Source organism: Capra hircus, chromosome 12 (genome assembly GCF_001704415.2).
Source record: "Capra hircus breed San Clemente chromosome 12, ASM170441v1, whole genome shotgun sequence".
Taxonomy (NCBI): domain Eukaryota; kingdom Metazoa; phylum Chordata; class Mammalia; order Artiodactyla; family Bovidae; genus Capra; species Capra hircus.
In genome coordinates this window covers 15,848,562-15,867,703 of record NC_030819.1, presented here as the reverse complement: position 1 = coordinate 15,867,703, position 19,142 = coordinate 15,848,562, and the positions used below count along the sequence as shown (strand labels likewise).

The 19,142-nt window shown below is 40.3% G+C and overlaps 2 protein-coding genes across 3 annotated transcripts in view; one reads left to right on the top strand and one right to left on the bottom strand.

Annotated features, from left to right (window-relative positions):
* LOC102179751 (multidrug resistance-associated protein 4-like) overlaps window positions 1-19,142 on the top strand; it is a 607,813-nt gene that overhangs the window by 417,326 nt on the left and 171,345 nt on the right. The gene's annotated exons all lie outside the window — the stretch shown is intronic.
* The window catches only part of LOC108637248 (multidrug resistance-associated protein 4-like), a 157,816-nt gene that overhangs the window by 78,162 nt on the left and 60,512 nt on the right, over window positions 1-19,142 (bottom strand). The window contains 5 exon segments of the mRNA XM_018056286.1: window positions 6,754-6,900; window positions 13,084-13,178; window positions 13,569-13,606; window positions 14,221-14,361; window positions 15,955-16,152. Of these exon segments, the coding sequence (XP_017911775.1) occupies window positions 6,754-6,900; window positions 13,084-13,178; window positions 13,569-13,606; window positions 14,221-14,361; window positions 15,955-16,152 (619 nt within the window).

Genomic DNA, 19,142 nt, shown 5'->3' with positions numbered 1-19,142 from the left:
TTTGGGCTTCTATTTTCTTGAAGGAATGAAATCATGTTAATAGACACAGGAGGGGAGACAAGATATACCCAAGTGTGCTAGCTGCTCTAGGATTAGTAACCTTAAAGATTTAAACTTCATCCTACAAGAGACCCACCTCAAAACAACAGACACATACAGACTGAAAGTGAAGGGTTGGAAAAAAATATTCCACGCAAATAGAGACCAAAAGAAAGCAGGAGTAGCAATACTCATCTCTGATAAAATAGACTTTAAAACAAAGGCCGTGAAAAGAGATAAAGAAGGCCACTACATATGATCAAAGGATCAATCCAAGAAGAAGATATAACAATTATAAATATATATGCCCCCAACATAGGAGCACTGCAATATGCAAGACAAATGCTAACAAGCATGAAAGGGGAAATTAACAATAACACAATAATAGTGGGAGACTTTAATACTTCACTCACTCCTATGGACAGATCAACTAAACAGAAAATTAACAAAGAAACACAAACTTTAAATGATACAATAGACCATTTAGACCTAATTGATATCTATAGGACATTTCACCATAAGACAATGAATTTCACCTTTTTCTCAAGTGCTCACAGAACCTTTTCCAGGATAGATCACATCCTGGGCCATAAATCTAAACTTGATAAATTCAAAAAAATCGAAATCATTCCAAGCATCTTTTCTGACCATAATGCACTAAGATTAGATCTCAATTACAGGAGAAAAACTCTTAAAAATCCCAACATATGGAGGCTGAACAACACGCTTCTGAATAACCAACAAATTAGAGAAGAAATCAAACAAGAAATCAAAATATGCATAGAAATGAATGAAAATGAAAACACAACAATCCGAAACCTGTGGGACACTATAAAAGCAGTGCTAAGAGGAAAGTTCATAGCAATACAGGCATACCTCAAGAAACAAGAAAAAAGTCAAATAAATAACCTAACTCTACACCTGAAGCAACTAGAAAAGGAAGAAATGGAGAACCCCAGGGTTAGTAGAAGGAAAGAAATCTTAACAATTAGGGCAGAAATAAATGCAAAAGAAACAAAAGAGACCATAGCAAAAATCAACAAAGCAAAAAGCTGGTTCTTTGAAAGGATAAATAAAATTGACAAACCATTAGCCAGACTCATCAAGAAACAAAGGGAGAAAAACCAAATCAATAAAATTAGAAATGAAAATGGAGAGATCACAACAGACAACACAGAAATACAAAGGATCATAAGAGACTACTATCAGCAATTATATGCCAATAAAATGGACAACGTGGAAGAAATGGATGAATTCTTAGAAAAGTACAACTTTCCCAAACTGAACCAGGAAGAAATAGAAAATCTTAACAGATCCATCACAAGCACGGACATTGAAACTGTAATCAGAAATCTTCCAGCAAACAAAAGCCCAGGTCCTGACAGCTTCACAGCTGAATTCTACCAAAAATTTTGAGAAGAGCTAACACCTATCCTACTGAAACTCTTCCAGAAAATTGCAGAGGAAGGTAAACTTCCAAACTCATTCTATGAGGCTACCATCACCCTAATACCAAAACCTAACAAAGATGCCACAAAAAAAGAAAACTACAGGCCAATATCACTGATGAACATAGATGCAAAAATCCTCAACAAAATTCCAGCAATCAGAATCCAACAACACATTGAAAAGATCATACACAATGACCAAGTGGGCTTTATCCCAGGGATGCAAGGATTCTTCAATATCTGCAAATCAATCAATGTAATTCACCACATTAACAAATTGAAAAATAAAAGCCATATGATTATCTCAATAGATGCAGAGAAGGCCTTTGACAAAATTCAACATCCATTTATGATAAAAACCCTCCAGAAAGCAGGAATAGAAGGAACATATCTCAACATAATAAAAGCTATATATGACAAACCCACAGAAACATTATCATCATTGGTGAAAAATTGAAAGCATTTCCCCTAAAGTCTGGAACAAGACAAGGGTGCCCACTTTCACTGCTACTATTCAACATAGTTCTGGAAGTTTTGGCCACAGCATTCAGAGCAGAAAAAGAAATAAAAGGAATCCAAATTGGAAAAGAAGAAGTAAAACTCTCACTGTTTGCAGATGACATGATCCTCTACATAGAAAATCCTAAAGACTCCACCAGAAAATTGCTAGAGCTAATCAATGAATATAGTAAAGTTGCAGGATATAAAATCAACATTCAGAAATCCCTTGCATTCCTATACACTAATAATGAGAAAGTAGAAAAAGAAATTAAGGAAACAATTCCATTCACCATTGCAACGAAAAGAATAAAATACTTAGGAATATACCTACCTAAAGAAACTAAAGACCTATATATCAAAAACTATAAAACACTGATGAAAGAAATCAAAGAGGACACTAATAGATGGAGAAATATACCATGTTCATGGATTAGAAGAATCAATATAGTGAAAATGAGTATACTACCCAAAGCAATCTATAGATTTAATGCAATCCCTATCAAGCTACCAGTGGTATTTTTCACAGAACTAGAACAAATAATTTCAAGATTTGTATGGAAATACAAAAAACCTCGAATAGCCAAAGCAATCTTGAGAAAGAAGAATGGAACTGGAGGAATCAACTTGCCTGACTTCAGGCTCTACTACAAAGCCACAGTCATCAAGACAGTATGGTACTGGCACAAAGACAGACATATAGATCAATGGAACAAAATAGAAAGCCCAGAGATAAATCCACACACATATGGACACCTTATCTTTGACAAAGGAGGCAAGAATATACAATGGAGTAAAGACAATCTCTTTAACAAGTGGTGCTGGGAAAACTTGTAAAAGAATGAAACTAGATCACTTTCTAACACCGCACACAAAAATAAACTCAAAATGGATTAAAGACCTAAATGTAAGACCAGAAACTATAAAACTCCTAGAGGAGAACATAGGCAAAACACTCTCCAACATAAATCACAGCAGGATCCTCTAAGATCCACCTCCCAGAATTCTGGAAATAAAAGCAAAAATAAACAAATGGGATCTAATTAAAATTAAAAGCTTCTGCACAACAAAGGAAACTATAAGCAAGGTGAAAAGACAGCCTTCAGAATGGGAGAAAACAATAGCAAATGAAGCAACTGACAAACAACTAATCTCAAAAATATACAAGCAACTTATGCAGCTCAACTCCAGAAAAATAAACGACCTGATCGAAAAATGGGCCAAAGAACTAAATAGACATTTCTCCAAAGAAGACATACAGATGGCTAACAAACACATGAAAAGATGCTCAACATCACTCATTATCAGAGAAATGCAAATCAAGACCACAATGAGGTACCATTTCACACCAGTCAGAATGGCTGTGATCCAAATCCTTGAATAATAAATAAGTCAGCATCTGGAGATACCCACAGGTCTCGAATACAAAAGAGTCTGGTTAACTGTGGTCATGAGCACTCAAAGGCTTTGAGAAAAGAAATCCAGTCCCACCTGAGACTCCCAACTTCATGACTATAGTTTTCAAATTAACTGACAAAAGTGGAGCAACTTCACAACCATAAAAGCACAAACTCCTCCAGTCATTTCCTCATTAGAGTTTCATATTAAGATGAGATCTGTGTGGCCCTCTGCAGTTTACTCTCCTATGCTCTGCTCCTGCTTGGACCAAACAACATGTGGTGAGTAAATCTACACAATGATGCTGACCTCAACAGTCTTATTTAAATCATCATGAGAGCCTTGTGGAACAGGAAAGAGCAGCAGTTACTTCATTTCACTGGAGACGAAGTTCCCAGACACCATGTCATCATCCTCACTAAGGTTCCTTAGGCACTGCCCATGTGCTAAGTGTTGTGAATGTATTAAACTGTTTAATACCCACAATACTGAAATATTCACAAGTGTGTGAATCAGTCAGTTCAACTGAGTCAGTCAGTCGTATCTGACTCTTTGCAACTCTATGGACTGCAGCACACCAGGCCTCCCTGTCCATCACCAACTCGCAGAGCTTGCTCAAACTCATGTCCATCGAGGCGGTGATAACATCCAACCATCTCATCCTCTGTCATCCCCCTGTCCTCCTGCCTTCAATCTTTCCCAACTTCAGGGTCTTTTCAAATGAGTCAGCTCTTCACATCAGGTGGCCAAAGCAATGGAGCTTCAGCTTCAGCATCACTCTTTCCAATGAATATTCAGAACTGATTTCCTTTAGGATGGACTAGTTGGATCTCTGTGAGGTCCAAGGGACTCCCAAGAGTCTTCTCCAACACCACAGCTCAAAAGAATCAAGTCTTCAGCACTAGCTTTCCTATGATCCAACTCTCACATCCATTCATGACTACTGGAAAAACCATAGCTTTGACCAGATGGACTTTTGTCAGCAAAGTAATGTCTCTGCTTTTTAACATGCTGTCTAGATTGGTCATAGCTTTTCTCCCAAGGAGCAAGCGTCTTTTAATTTCATGGCTGCAGTCACCATCTGCAGTGATTTTGGAGACTAAGGAAACAAAGTCTCTCACTGTTTCCATTGTTTCCCTACCTATCTGCCATGAAGTGATGGGACCAGATGTCATGATCTTAGTTTTCTGAATGTTGAGTTTTAAGCCAGCTGTTTCACTCTCCTCTTTCACTTTCATCAAGAGGCGCCTCAGTTCCTCTCTGCTTTCTGGCATAAGTGCGGTGTCATCTGGATATCTGAGGTTATTGATATTTCTCCTGGCAATCTTGATTCTGGCTTGAGCTTCATCCAGCCCAGGATTTCACATGATGTACTCTGCATATAAGTTAAATAAACAGGGTGACAACATATAGCCTTGACGTATGCCTTTCCAAACTTGGAACCAGTCCATTGTTTCATGTCCAGGTCTAACTATTGCTTCTTGATCTGCATACAGATTTCTTAGGAGGCAGGTCACGTGGTCTGGTATTCCCATCTCTTTCAGAATTTTCCAGAGTTTATTGTGATCCACACAGTCAAAGGCCTTGGCATAGTCAATAAAGCAGAAGTAGATGTTTTTCTAGAACTCTCTTGCCTTTTAGATGATACAACAGATGTTGGCAGCTTGTTCTCTGGTTCCTCTGCCTTTTCTAAAACCAGCTTGAACATCTGGAACTTCTCGATTCAGGTACTGTTGAAGCCTCACTTGGAGAATTTTGAGCATTACTTTGCTAGCGTGAGAGATGAGTGCAATTGTGCAGTAGTTTGAACATTCTTTGGCATTGCCTTTCTTTGGGATTGGAATGAAAACTGACTTTTCCCAGTCCTTTGGCCACTGCTGAGTTTTCCAAATTTACTGAATGCACCACTTTAACAAGAGCATCTTTTAGAACTTGAAATAATTCAGCTGGAATTCCATCACCTGTACTAGCTTTTATGTAGTGATGCTTCCTAACACCCATCTGACTTCAGACTCCAGGAAGTCTGGGTCTAGGTGAGTTATCACACCATTGTGGTTATCTGGGTTATGAAGGTCTTTTTTGTATAGTTCTTCTGTGTACTGTTGCCACCTTTTCTTAATATCTTCTGCTTCTATTAGGTCTGTACCATTTCTGTCCTTTATTGTGCCCATCTTTGCTTGAAATGTTCCCTTAGTATCTCTAATTTTCTTGAAGCAACCTCTAGTCTTTGCCAGTGTGTTAACAGTATCCTCATATTTTATGGGTTAGAAAATTGAGACACGGGGAAATGAAACAACTAGCACATACATAAAGATAAACATAACTTTGACTGGCTATGACTGGCTATTGCTATTAGTAACTAGCAACAGAACTGAACCCAGACAGCTGATTCTAGAATCCATAATTATAACCATGACAACATCCTTCCTGGAGATCTGCCTGCCCAGTAGTATCTACCTGCTTTATCCTTGGTCATACAGCTAGTTGATGACCAAGCAGGCTAAGCTTATTCCTATCTTCCCTCCAGCCCTCATCCCTGCCTTGACAGGTCCTGTCAATCATCACCTGCAAAAACAAAGCCACCTTGGGCCTCAGAAGTCTAACCACCTGAACAGCATGGGCATGTACACTGATGAACTAACCCTTCATAGGAATCCAGGTCAGGAGGCTACTTTCTGAAGCAAGACAGGTCAAAGGCTTCAAGGTAGAGGAAGCAACCACTAGGAAACCTTCAGGACACTCTTCCTTAACACTGAAGATCCACCTGCCACTTACCACAAGACCGCTTAAATGTAACCAAAAGTCCATTGTAGAACTAGAGAGCTGATTTTATTGAGGAGGATGTATACATTTAACTGATCTTGTGTTTTAATTAATTTTACATTACCATTTAGGTAAACCTCAAAGTATGAACATATGTCGGAGCTCTGTGGTCCCAGAAACGAATGGGCAATGAAACAAAGACACACACAGCCTGTCTCCGATAGAGATGTTCCTGGAAGAAGGTCCTTCCTAGTTAGCTTAACACCATGTAACACAGCCAACATTTCGACAACTTGTCAAAAACATTTCAACACGTTTTCATTATCTGTTGGATGTTTCATATGCCACACAACAAATGGACTTCTAAACCATCCTGCAAAATAAACATTCATTTATCTTTACAGACACACATAAATTAACACGAGCTCATACACTCCTATATTCAGATTTCCTCTGGTAGGAAAAAATAGCCATGAAACTTCTTATATAAAACTAATCAACATGCACAGTGATTTTTGTCCTAACATCTCTTTCATTTTCAAATATCAAACATAATTGGGCATTAAAAGTGTTAACAAGACATAGAAAAACTTGGTGTCTGACTTACCTATTGGATTCCTATTGAAGAACAATACTGGAGCTCTCAAAATGGACTCCAACATTTTGTCATGCAAAGTCCGTGAAGAATTAACAAGGATGTAGAATAACAACAGAGATCTTGTGATGCCAAAAAGGATGGTAGACACAGTTAACCCTGAAATAAAGAAAGATCACTCAGCACAAGATCTCTGCCTTATACTCAATGACGCTAAAGCATGGTAGGCAGTTTATAAAGATACTGTGTATTTTATTCTATAAGTAAAATTTACACAGAAATTTACATATATAGATTATAGAATCAATAAATTTATATATATATGTAAATACACATATACAGTTGATTGTGTAAGAGCTCAATGCTTTCACAAAATATATTTATAAAGAAGAATATAAAAATCACTATTTTCCTCTAGAAACAACACAGAGGAGGATGGAAATCATGTATAAACTGCAGGTGCAGTCTAGGTTTTCCTAATTCAATTAAAAGTCCTAATAAAAACTCAGGATAACAAAGATAATTAATTCCAGTTGAGCTATTTCAAATCCTAAAAGATGATGCTGTGAAAGCGCTGCACTCAATATGTCATATGTCAGCAAATTTGGAAATCTTGGCAGTGGCCACAGGACTGGAAAAGGTCAGTTTTCATTTCAATCCCTAAGAAAGGCAATGCCAAAGAATGCTCAAACTACCACACAATTACACTCATCTCACATGCTGGTAAAGTAATGCTCAAAATTCTCCAAGCCAGGCTTCAGCAATACGTGAACTGTGAACTTCCAGATGTTCAAGCTGGTTTTAGAAAAGGCAGACAAACCACAAATCAAATTGCCAATATCCACTGGATCATCAAAAAAGCAAGAGTGTTCCAGGAAAACATCTATTTCTGCTTTATTGACTATGCCAAAGCCTTTGACTGTGTGGATGACAATAAACTGTGGAAAATTCTTTAAGTGATTGGAATACCAGACCACCTGATGTGCCTCCTGAGAAATCTGTATGCAGCTCAGGAAGCAACAGTTAAAACTGGACATGGAACAACAGACTGGTTCGAAATTGGAAAAGGAATATGTCAAGGCTGTATATTGTCACCTGGCTTATTTAACTTCTATGCAGAGTACATCATGAGAAATGCTGGGCTGGATGAAGCATAAGCTGAAATCAAGATTGTGGAGAGAAATGGTAATAACCTCAAATATGCAGATGACACCACCCTTATAGCAGAAAGTGAAGAACTAGAGCTTCTTCATGAAAGTGAAACAGGAGAGTGAAAAAGTTGGCTTAAAGCTCAACATTCAGAAAACTAAGATCATGGCATCTAGTTCCATCATTTCATGGCAAATAGATGGGGAAATAGTGGAAATAGTGGCAGACGTTATTTTTGAGGGGGCTCGAAAATCACTGCAGATGGTAACTGCAGCCACGAAATAAAAAGACAGTTACTCCTTGAAAGAAAAGTAATGACCAATCTAAATAGCATATTAAAAAGCAGGGACATTACTTTGCCAACAAGGTCCATCTAGTTAAGGCTATGGTTTTTCCAGCAGTCATGTATGGATGTGAAAGTTGGACCAATAGGCAAGCTAGAGCCGAAGACTTGATGCTTTTGAACTGTGGTGTTGGAGAAGACTCTTGGGAGTACCTTGGACTTCAAGGAGATCCAACCAGTCATCCTAAAGGAAATCAGTCCTGAATACTCATTGGAAGGACTGATGCTAAAGCTGAAGCTCCAATACTTTGGCCACCCGATGTGAACAGCTAACTCATTTGAAAAGACCCTGATGTTGGGAAAGATTGAAAGTGGTAGGAGAAGGATACGACAGAGGATGAGATGGTTGGATGTTATCACCGACTCAGTGGACATGAGTTTGAGTAAACTCCGGGAGTTGGTGATGCTAGAAGGCCTGATGATGCTGGAAGGCATGCTACAGTCCATTGGGTCACAAAGAGTTGGACACAACTGAGTGACTGAACGAAACTGATAAAAAGTTGTTGATCTTCCTTTCCCCTCATTTCAAATATCACTACTTACAGTATGTCCCATAATCGAAAATTCTGGTATGCTTTACAGCCAAAACATGAATTAACAGGGAAGGAAAGACTTAGCATTTCCTTGTAAACATCTAATTACAAGTAAGTGTCTAGTTACTTTCATGTAAAGTTGCTACTTGAGAATCTACTGTATAGCACAGAGAACTCTATTCAGTGCTCTGTGCTGACCTAAATGGGAAAGAAATCAAAAAATGGGAGGATATATGTATATGCATAACTGGTTCACTTTCCTGAATAGCAGAAAGTAACACAACATGGTTATGCTACAACTATACTGTAATAAAAATTAGTAAAAATTTTAAAAATAAATAATAAAGTAGCTACTTCTATGCCCAAGTAGCTTTAAAGAGTACAAAAAGATCATGTTAAGCTGTAAGTGGACCATCTCTTAAACAACTGAATTGGAAGAAACTACAAATTAGATTTTGACATGAGGTAATTAATCTAAATTAGCAACTAATCTCTCACTAAGTGACTTATAGAAACATAAAGCATTTGTAAATAAACATCCCCATTTAAATGTATGTGTTTTCAATGACATAAATGATCACTGCTATGCATCAAACAGCTATGAATCAAAACAGCCTTCCCAACATCTTTTCAGCTCACAATGGTAAATAGAGCGGGGATAGCTCCTGTAACAAATATTCCATCATGTACTTTTTTTCCATTCAGATGACACATCAGCATTATTTAACTTCTGAAAGCTGCTCAAATTCCTGAATTCCATCAATAGGCATTTGCTGTCCAGAGACGGGGGAGCCTGGTGGGCTGCCATCTATAGGGTCACACGGAGTCGAACATGACTGAAGCGACTTAGCAGCAGCAGCATCCTGTATGAATGTGTAACAGAATCCCTTCCTCCTTTTTAAGTCTGCACAGTCCACCAATCCAGAAGGTAAACAGCTAATGGGTTTAAGTTTCTTAGCAAGTGATCAATAAAACAAGTACCGAATTTCAATGAGTGGATTTTCATATACATCATTTTTTGTAGAAAGCTTGTACAGACATTTCCTGCAGGAATATTTAAATTAAAAAAATATTTAATTGGGGTATAGCTGTCTTACACTGTTGTGTTAGTTTCTGCTGTACAAGGAAGTGAATCAGCCACATGTATACAAATATCCCCTCTCTCTTGGACCTCCCTCCCCACCACCATTTCCACCCCCCTAGGTCACCACAGAGCACCAAGCTGAGCTCCCTGTGCTATACAATTTCCCACTAGCTGTTTGTTCTACACATGGTAGTGTAGAAGGAAATGGCAACCCACTCCAACGTTCTTGCCTGGAGAATCCCAGGGATGGGGAAGCCTGGTGGGCTGCTGTCTATAGGGTCGCACAGAGTTGGACATGACTGAAGCGACTTAGCAGCAATAGCAGCAGCAGTGTAGATATGCCAATCCTAATTTTCCAACTTATCCCCTTAACTTATCCGGGGGTTGGGGGATGTGTGTGCAGAATCCGGAGAAGGCAGACCTGGGGGGCTTTAGCTTCACGCGGACGGGGTTGAGAAGGTGGTGCTGAGAATGCTCTCTCCTACCATCTGTCCCTGCCCTGCCCCCAGCTCCACCATTTCCTAGTTCACTTTCCTGACAGCTGTGTCTGGGGATGTCCCTTAATAGTCAACCATCTATTCTTTACATTTTTACATCTAAAAATTATTACATTTTATATATATAAAGAAAATTTACACAAATATTTTAAAAAATACTTTGATTCAAGAAATGTATTTTATGCTGAAAAGTGTTTCCCAGCTCACAAGGTGCTGTGTTGTCTCCCTCTTAAAGATTTGAATCATGACTTTCAGTTCTCAAAATCATCTGTGAAGAAGCTGCTAAAGGGCCAGACATGGGGAAACACCATGGGAGGGTCACATTCACCATAAAGTTTACTTTTTCTTCAGAGAAACTACATAAGGGTCATAAGAGGAGGCTGAACAAGCGCCGCCTCCCCCCTCTGCCTGTAGCAAAGTGAGGCTTCGTGTAGATTTCATAGCACTTTGGGTCACACCAGAAATAACTCACCGGTCTCTATTCCTACTGTTGCAAATAGCATCTATATTGTACCATTTTTCTAGATTCCACATATATGTGTTAATTATGCATTTTAATTTTTCTCTTTCTGATTTACTTCACTCTGTATCCAGACTCTAGGTCCATCCATGTCTACAAATGACCCAATTTTGCTCCTTTTTATGGTTGAGTAATATTCCAGTGTGGGCTTCCCTGATGGCTCAGTAATAAGAACCTGCCTGCCAATGGAGGATGCAGGTTCAATCCCTGGGTCAGGCAGACCCCCTGCAGAAGGAAATGACAACCCACTCTAGTATTTTTGCCTAGTAAACCACATGGAAGAGGAGCCTGATAGGCTACAGTCCATGGGATTGAAAATGAGTCAGACATGATTTAGCAACTGAACAACAACAATATGCCAGTGTATATATGTACCATATATGAGATGAAAAGACAACCTTGATAATGGAAAAAAATATCTGCAAACTAAGCAATTTTCAAGGGATTAATTTCCAAAATATACAAACAGCTCATGTAACTCAAAAAATAATAATAATAATCAAAAAAATGGGCAGAAGACTTAAATAGAGACTTTCCAAAGAAAACAGACAGATGGCCAAAAGGCACATGAAAAAATGTTCAACATCACTAATTTTTCAGGTCAATTCAGTTCAGTCACAATTTAGTTCTGATTCTTTGCAACCCCATGAACTGCAGGCTGCCAGGCTTCCCTAGAGCTTGCTCAGACTCAAGTCTCTCAAGTGGGTGATGCCATCCAACCATCTCATCCTCTGTCGTCCCCTTCTCCTCCTGCCCTCAGTCTTTCCCAGCATCAGGGTCTTTTCCAAGAAGTCAGTTCTTTACATCAGGTGGCCAAAGTATTGGAGCTTCAGCTTCAACATCAGTCCTTCCAATGAACACCCAGGACTAATCTACTTTAGGATGGACTGGTTGGATCTCCTTGCAGTCCAAGGGACTTTCAAGAGTCTTCTCCAAAAGCACAGTTCAAAAGAATCAAGTCTTCAGCATTCAGCTATCTTGACAGTCCAACTCTCACATCCAAATGTAAATCAAAACTACAATAAGGTAGGACTTCATACCAGGCAGAATGGCCATCATCAAAAAATCTACAAGCAATAAATGCCAGAGAGAGTGTGGAGAAAAGGAAACCTTTTTACACTGTTGGTGGGAATGTACATCGATACAGCCATTATGAAGAACAGTATGAAGATTCTTTAAAACACTAATAATAAAACTACCATATGACCCAGCAATCCCACAACTGGGCAATATCTTGAGGACACCATAATCCAAATGACACATGGCCCTCAAGGTTCACAGCAGTACTATTTACAAAAGCTAGGATATGGAAGCAATCTAGATGTCCATCAACAGATGAATGGAAGAAGATAGTTAAAATGTTAGGTGAAGATGAATGCTATATAAATTCTAAACACTCCTGTGAATAGACAGGGTCATTTTATTAGTCTGGCAAGCCAAATGTTAAATCAATCACACAGTTGGAGATGAGATAACACTGTGATCTCAAGGTAAGAAAGAAAAGGAATTCTAATCCCACACACTGTCTCACACACAGGGCTATTGTTACAATCTTTCTAAATTCCATATATGGCGGATTCATGTTGATGTATGGCAAAACCAATATAATACTGTAAAGTAATTAACCTCCAATTAAAATAAATAAATTTATATTAAAAAAAAGTCCCACATACTGGATTATTTCCTGCTTAGCTTCTCAAGTAATTAGTGAAGCCCAAGAGAGGAGCAGTGTAGAAGTCTGCATACCTACAAGGCAATAACACTTTTATTTCAGGACCCTTGCTGCCAGAGAATTTCATGTAAGATCAATAAAAGCCAGGATTTATTCAGACAGAATTAGAACACTCTGAACCACAGGATGGGGATCCCTTTCTAATCTCCTTGCCCATTCATACAATGATACAAGATTTCGCTAAAGTGACTTATTAGAATAGACAATAGCCACATATTTCCAGTGGCTGATTTTCATAATGTGCAATCCTGGTTTAACTTCCAAAACCCAGTGCACAGTAAATTAAGAGTCTTCATTCAACCTCTTTCTTCTAGATTTCTAGATTTTAAAATAATTATTCTAGTTAATTCACAGCATAAATGCAACTCAGATTCTTAGTCTCATAAGACATTACTGAATTACTCCTGGAGGCCCTAGTTGCTCACACAGCCTCATTGTAAACACCTCAGACTCTCATATAATGGACTAGAAGATTCAACTTTACCTGAATAAGCTGTAAAGTACCAGTTCAGATCAAGGATAAAAATTATATCTTCTTTTCCATATACCCTAAAATACAGGTCTCTTTGGATATTCCCCCTATGGAACAGGGAAGAAAAAAACATTACATTATAGATATAAACAGAATTTACACAAAAATTAAAGGAAAAAAAAATACTTTGATTCCAGAGACATGGTTTATGTTGAAAAGTGTTTCCCAGGTCATGAGGCTCTGTGTTTGTCTCCCTTTTAAAGATTTGAATCACGACTTTCAGTTCTCAAAATTGTCTGTGAAGAAGCTGCTAAAGGGTCAGACATGGGGAAACACCGTGGGAGGGTCATGTTCCATCATCAAGTTTACTTTTACTTCAGGAAATTACGTGAGGGTCAGAAGAGGAGGCTGAACAAGTGCCACCTCCCCTCGTCTGTGGGAAAGTGAGGCTTCATATACATTTAACAGCACTTTGGGTCAGACCAGGAGCCACTCACCAGTATGCAAGCCACCAATCCTGAAGGACATAGACAACCTGGAACAGGAAACAGCAGTCACTCAGACACCAACATCACTGAGCCTTATACCCTGCTCACTAGGATGGGGATGAAAAGGCACCAGAACATGGAGGTGGTCCTTGCTGCTCAGGTCTATGCCAAGTCCCACACCCCAGATGACCACAGGTCAGGGAAGGGCTTGCTGCATTTTAATATCTCTAAAACATATCCCCTTTTCTCATACAACCTGTCATGGTCACACATCAGTAAGCCTCACTTATTTTGGTCCCCACAAATAACGTAGTTCACAGCAAATCCAAGTGGACTACAAAATGCAATGATAACAATTTCCAGTGATTCACCAAACACTCGTCTAGGTGTTGCCATGAAGCTATTTTGTGGATGTGGTTCACATCCATCATGAGAACTTCAGTAGAGGAGATCACCCTCAACACTGTTGTGGCCTCGTCCAGTCAGTCAAAGGCCCTTAGAGCAATGTCACATTCACCCAGCTAGATCTCACAACTTCAGGGGCCAGTTCTTTGAGACAAATCTCTTAACACACATATTTTAAAATATTTATAAAATACAGTATAAATAGTACATAAACATCAAGCTGAGTGCACAAACCAAAATACATACCCTTACGTACCTGAGCTGTGATGTTTATTAGAATAAGGAAGATGATGACAGGCCAGCCAGCACCAGCTGTGAAGTAATTCTCATAGGTCTTAAAACTAACTTTTCCTTCCAAATGGTCCTCTAGAGGTAGTGTAATCTGTATATTTTCAGTCTGGGAGGGAAAAATAGCAGTTAGAGATGAAGTTTTAAATAAAGAACCCCCAAATTTCAAAAGTTCAACAATGTCCTCCACTGCAAAGCTGTGGAGGAAAAGACACATCTCATGCACTGGCAGGAGTGCAGGATGGTCCATCTCCTCTGGAGAAGGATGTGGGAATATCTAGTGAAACCATGTGTGCATTTACCTTTGGACCCAGACACTCTACTCCTAGGAATCTATTACAAATAAGGAGGAAACATCATTTGCATGAGGTCATTCACGTTTGGGTAGCTTTGCTTAAAGTAGATCAAGACTGAGCACAAGCACAGCCTACCTGATGCAAGTATAAATGCAGAAGCTTCTTCCAAAATAACACACAGAATTATATGGAGCTAGTGTATCCCTCCAGATGATTGTGTCACTCAATGACAGGAACATACAACATACTTAGAGCTCAAAATATGAGCTAAATACAGTAAACTTAGTTCACAGAGTGAGTTGGACTAATATGAGTTTGGATAGCAAGAGACAAGCATATGATCCAAATCTATTTGGTTCCTAAATTTCAGAGAGTGATTCCCGAGTGTGGAAGGTGAGGGACTAATCTGAACAGAAGTCAGAAACATTCAGGCTCCTGGGTCTGGATAGTGAAGCTTTGGACATCAGGGAATACCTATGGATGTTTTTAAGGGAGATCTATTCCATTTCTATACTTCTGTCTGGAGGACTCAGAATGGATTATACAGTCTCATGGACCAAGGATGTCCGGGGCTCTATGCTGGCCCCTGGGATTCAAGGTGGATAAAATGTAGGTCTCAGTGTTGAAGGGTAAGAAAGGAAGATGGGAACTAATTACAAAGTGTCTGCTGTGAGTCAGGTCCTTTACACACACCGCTGCTGCTGCTGCTAAGTCGCTTCGGTCGTGTCCGACTCTGTGCGACCCCTTAGATGGCAGCCCACCAGGCTCCCCTATCCCTGGGATTCTCTAGGCAAGAATACTGGAATGGGTTGCCATTTCCTTCTCCAATGCATGAAAGTGAAAGTGAAGTCACTCAGTTGTGTCCAATGCTTAGTGACCCCATGGACTGCAGCCTACGAGGCTCCTCCATCCATGGGGCTTTCCAGGCACGAGTACCTCTGGCCTAATCACAAACCATCTGACACCAAGGCAAAATAATACAGCCAGTCAGCTCCAGTGCCAGACTATTCCAACATATAGGAAAAGTAGCTGATTTAATGCGGTCACAGCAGGACTCAGTCTAAGAGGGTCTTCACATTAAGCCTCTGGATGCATAAGGGAAGCCAGGGGCCATGAGCATGACTATGTAACTAAGGTAAACTGAAGAGTTCTCAATCAGTGTGAGCCACATTCACCCAGAATTCACAGCAGTGCACCCACTCCTGATCTCCATAAGATTCTCTATCCTACACCCTAAGGGCTTGCTCCATTCATGCTCTTCTAACTCTACCAGTTCCATGGAACAAGACTTTGGGAACCTTAGGGTCTACTTTGGGACAAATGAAGACATGAGCAGAGCAGACTGAAGGTCCCTGAGACCACCAAGAGCAGACAGACCCGGGCACTCTGCAGGGTGAAAAACTCACTTCTTGGTCCTCTGGAGCCGCATCTTTCAGTGAGGGCCTGGGAGACTGGAGAGACTGAACCAAAGACTCAGAGATCGCAGTGGGAGCTCCTGGGACTGGAGATGGTTCAGACTGCTCATTCCCCTTCTCAAAAAGGGACAAAATATCTACCTTGGATTTCAGGAACTCATTGTAAGTCCCCCTTTTCACCATTTTGCCCTAAAATAAAAAAAGTTTGGGAGGAATTAATTTACATTCAATAATATTAAACCAACCTAATATTAATCAGGAAAAGTTATCTGGTCTTAAATTATAATTTGGGGGAAAAATGATCCCTGGGTCCAGAATTCTTGTTGAGAAATCTAGTAGAGTCAACTCAACACAGAACTGAGCATTCTGTTCCCTGCCAAACCCTGTGTTAGGTACTGGAGGATGTGAAAGAAACATAGGCTCATATGTTAAAAATGGAGGACACTGATATAACTGCTGTGGGCCCTCAGGGAAGCAGGAAGTACAGAAGTTGGTGGGAGGATCAGCACAGTCTTTTAGACAGCATGCAAACTGACAGAAGCCTCATGTGAGAAGTAGGATTGTAAAAAAGCAGTCAACTGGGGAGAATATTCTGGGAAAGAAAGCTAAACTTGACAGAGAGGTGGGCACAAGCACACCTGCATATAGGTAAGAGTCAGTCATCAAATACTTGCTGGCCCCTGTCATAGTATCATGTGTCCCAGGTGGGACAAGACTGTAGGACCCAGCCCTGGACAGAGAGATGCATCTCCCTGGTCTCTACAACTGCCCCACAAACTCAGGAAGTTCCCAATGGAATTCAGTATTCCACCTGTAAAAGTAATTAAGCAAGGAGGCCATGAGGCCAAAGTGGCTCTAAAGCCTTGGCAGTCTGTGCCCACAAACCAACACCTAAGCCAGAATCAGTGCACTCAGATCCGAGAAAAAACTTAGGAACTACCAGCCACAAGCAGCCAACCAGCATTTCCCAATCAGGCAGCTGCTTAAGCCTCTGCCAATCTAATCATTTTTCCAATGACTGAGCGACTGAACTGAACTGAATCTAATCATGCTCTTTGAACACGTGTGACACATCCTTGTACAGTTTCCCTTCCTTACAAAGTCATATAAAATAATGTGCAGATTTTTATTTTATTACCCCATGAAACTAGATGTGGCTGATTCACTCTGTGACAAATAAAACATTAGGGGAAAAAAAAAAAAAAACCTCAGGATGCAAAACTAACCAAATGAGAGCAGCTCTGGTTACAGCAGGTCAGGTGGAGGAGATGACCCCTCACTGTAGCCCCTGAGGTGAGCACCTGGGAGGAAACCAGTGAAGCCTTTGGGTACCATGTGATACTGCAGAGCTAGAAAATCATGCGGGATATACTGTGTCTTGTTCCACTTGGGAGGCAAAATTCACACACCTCTTTACTGAAATCACCACTCACCACTTCATATCTGTAATATGCACGATGAAATGACAGTACAAAGACAGCAATTTCACTCAGCAGCCAAGTGCTGACAATTCCAAGGGAACAAGGGGACAGCCATCCCCCCTCTGCTGTGAGAGAGGGACCAGACAGTGAGGATGGACTCCAACCCATCCAGGGGTGCTCACCAGTGGACAAATGGTTATTTTGTTAGTACTAAAACTGGAGGCAGCATCTTCAAAGGAAGCAATAAGAGGACCCTAAAACATCTACGGACTATGCCAAAGCCTCTGACTGTGTGGATCACAATAAACTGTAGAAAATTCTGAAAGACATGGGAATACCAGACCACCTGACCTGCCTCTTGAGAAACCTATATGCAGGTCAGGAAGCAGCAGTTAGAACTGGACATGGAACAACAGACTGGTTCCAAATAGGAAAAGGAGTACGTCAAGGCTGTATATTGTCACCCTGCTTATTTAACTTCTATGCACAGTACATCATGAGAAACGCTGGACTGGAAGAAACACAAGCTGGAATCAAGATTGCCAGGAGAAACATCAATAACCTCAGATATGCAGATGACACCACCCTTATGGCAGAAAGTGAAGAGGAACTCAAAAGCCTCTTGATGAAAGTAAAAGAGGAGAGTGAAAAAGTTGGCTTGAAGCTCAACATTTAGAAAATGAAGATCATGGCATCTGACCATCACTTCATGGGAAATAGATGGAGAAACAGTGGAAACAGTGTCAGACTTTATTTTTGGGGGCTCCAAAATCACTGCAGATGGTGACTGAAGCCATGAAATTAAAAGACGCTTAGTCCTTGGAAGAAAAGTTATGACCAACCTAGATAGCATATTGAAAAGCAGAGACATTACTTTGCCAACAAAGGTCCGTCTAGTCAAGGCTATGGTTTTTCCTGTGGTCATGCATGGATATGAGAGTTGGACTGTTAAGAAAGCTGAGTGCCGAAGAATTGATGCTTTTGAACTGTGGTGTTGGAGAAGACTCTTGAGAGTCCCTTGGACTGCAAGGAGATCCAACCAGTCCATTCTGAAGGAGATCAGCCCTAGGATTTCTTTGGAGGGAATGATGCTAAAGCTGAAACTCTAGTACTTTGGCCACCTCATGAGAAGAGTTGACTCATTGGAAAAGACTCTGATGCTGGGAGGGATTGGGGGCAGGAGGAGAAGGGGATGACAGAGGATGAGATGGCTGGATGGCATCACTGACTCGATGGACGTGAGTCTGAGTGAACTCTGGGAGTTGGTGATGGACAGGGAGGCCTGGCATGCTGCGATTCATGAGGTCACAAAGAGTCAGACACTACTGAGTGACTGAACTGAACTGGACTGAAAACATCTAGGGACTGGCAAGATAGGTTATTCTCCTGCCCACTGATCCTGTGCTCATAACCCTGTCAACACTGGGGTTTATACACTAGAATCACCCCCTCTGCACATGAAACCAACTGCTCTCAAGCTTGAGAAACCTTAGCCCTTCCCCCACCCCATTCCTAGAGGAGTGGAGAGGAGTCCACACAGGGAACTGCTTCTAGAGAGGCAGGGGTTAATAATAATCTAGAGAGGCAGGAGTTTTAATAATCTTTCTTAGAGCAGACATTCATTTCTTAAGTCAGGGATTTGATCGAGGACTTTGGAACAGTCAGGAGTTAACGACAAAGGTCCTGAGGCCCAGACACAAACAAGCAAAGGATTGAAGCAAACAATCACTAAGTTTGAACACTTCGCACTAGTCTCCA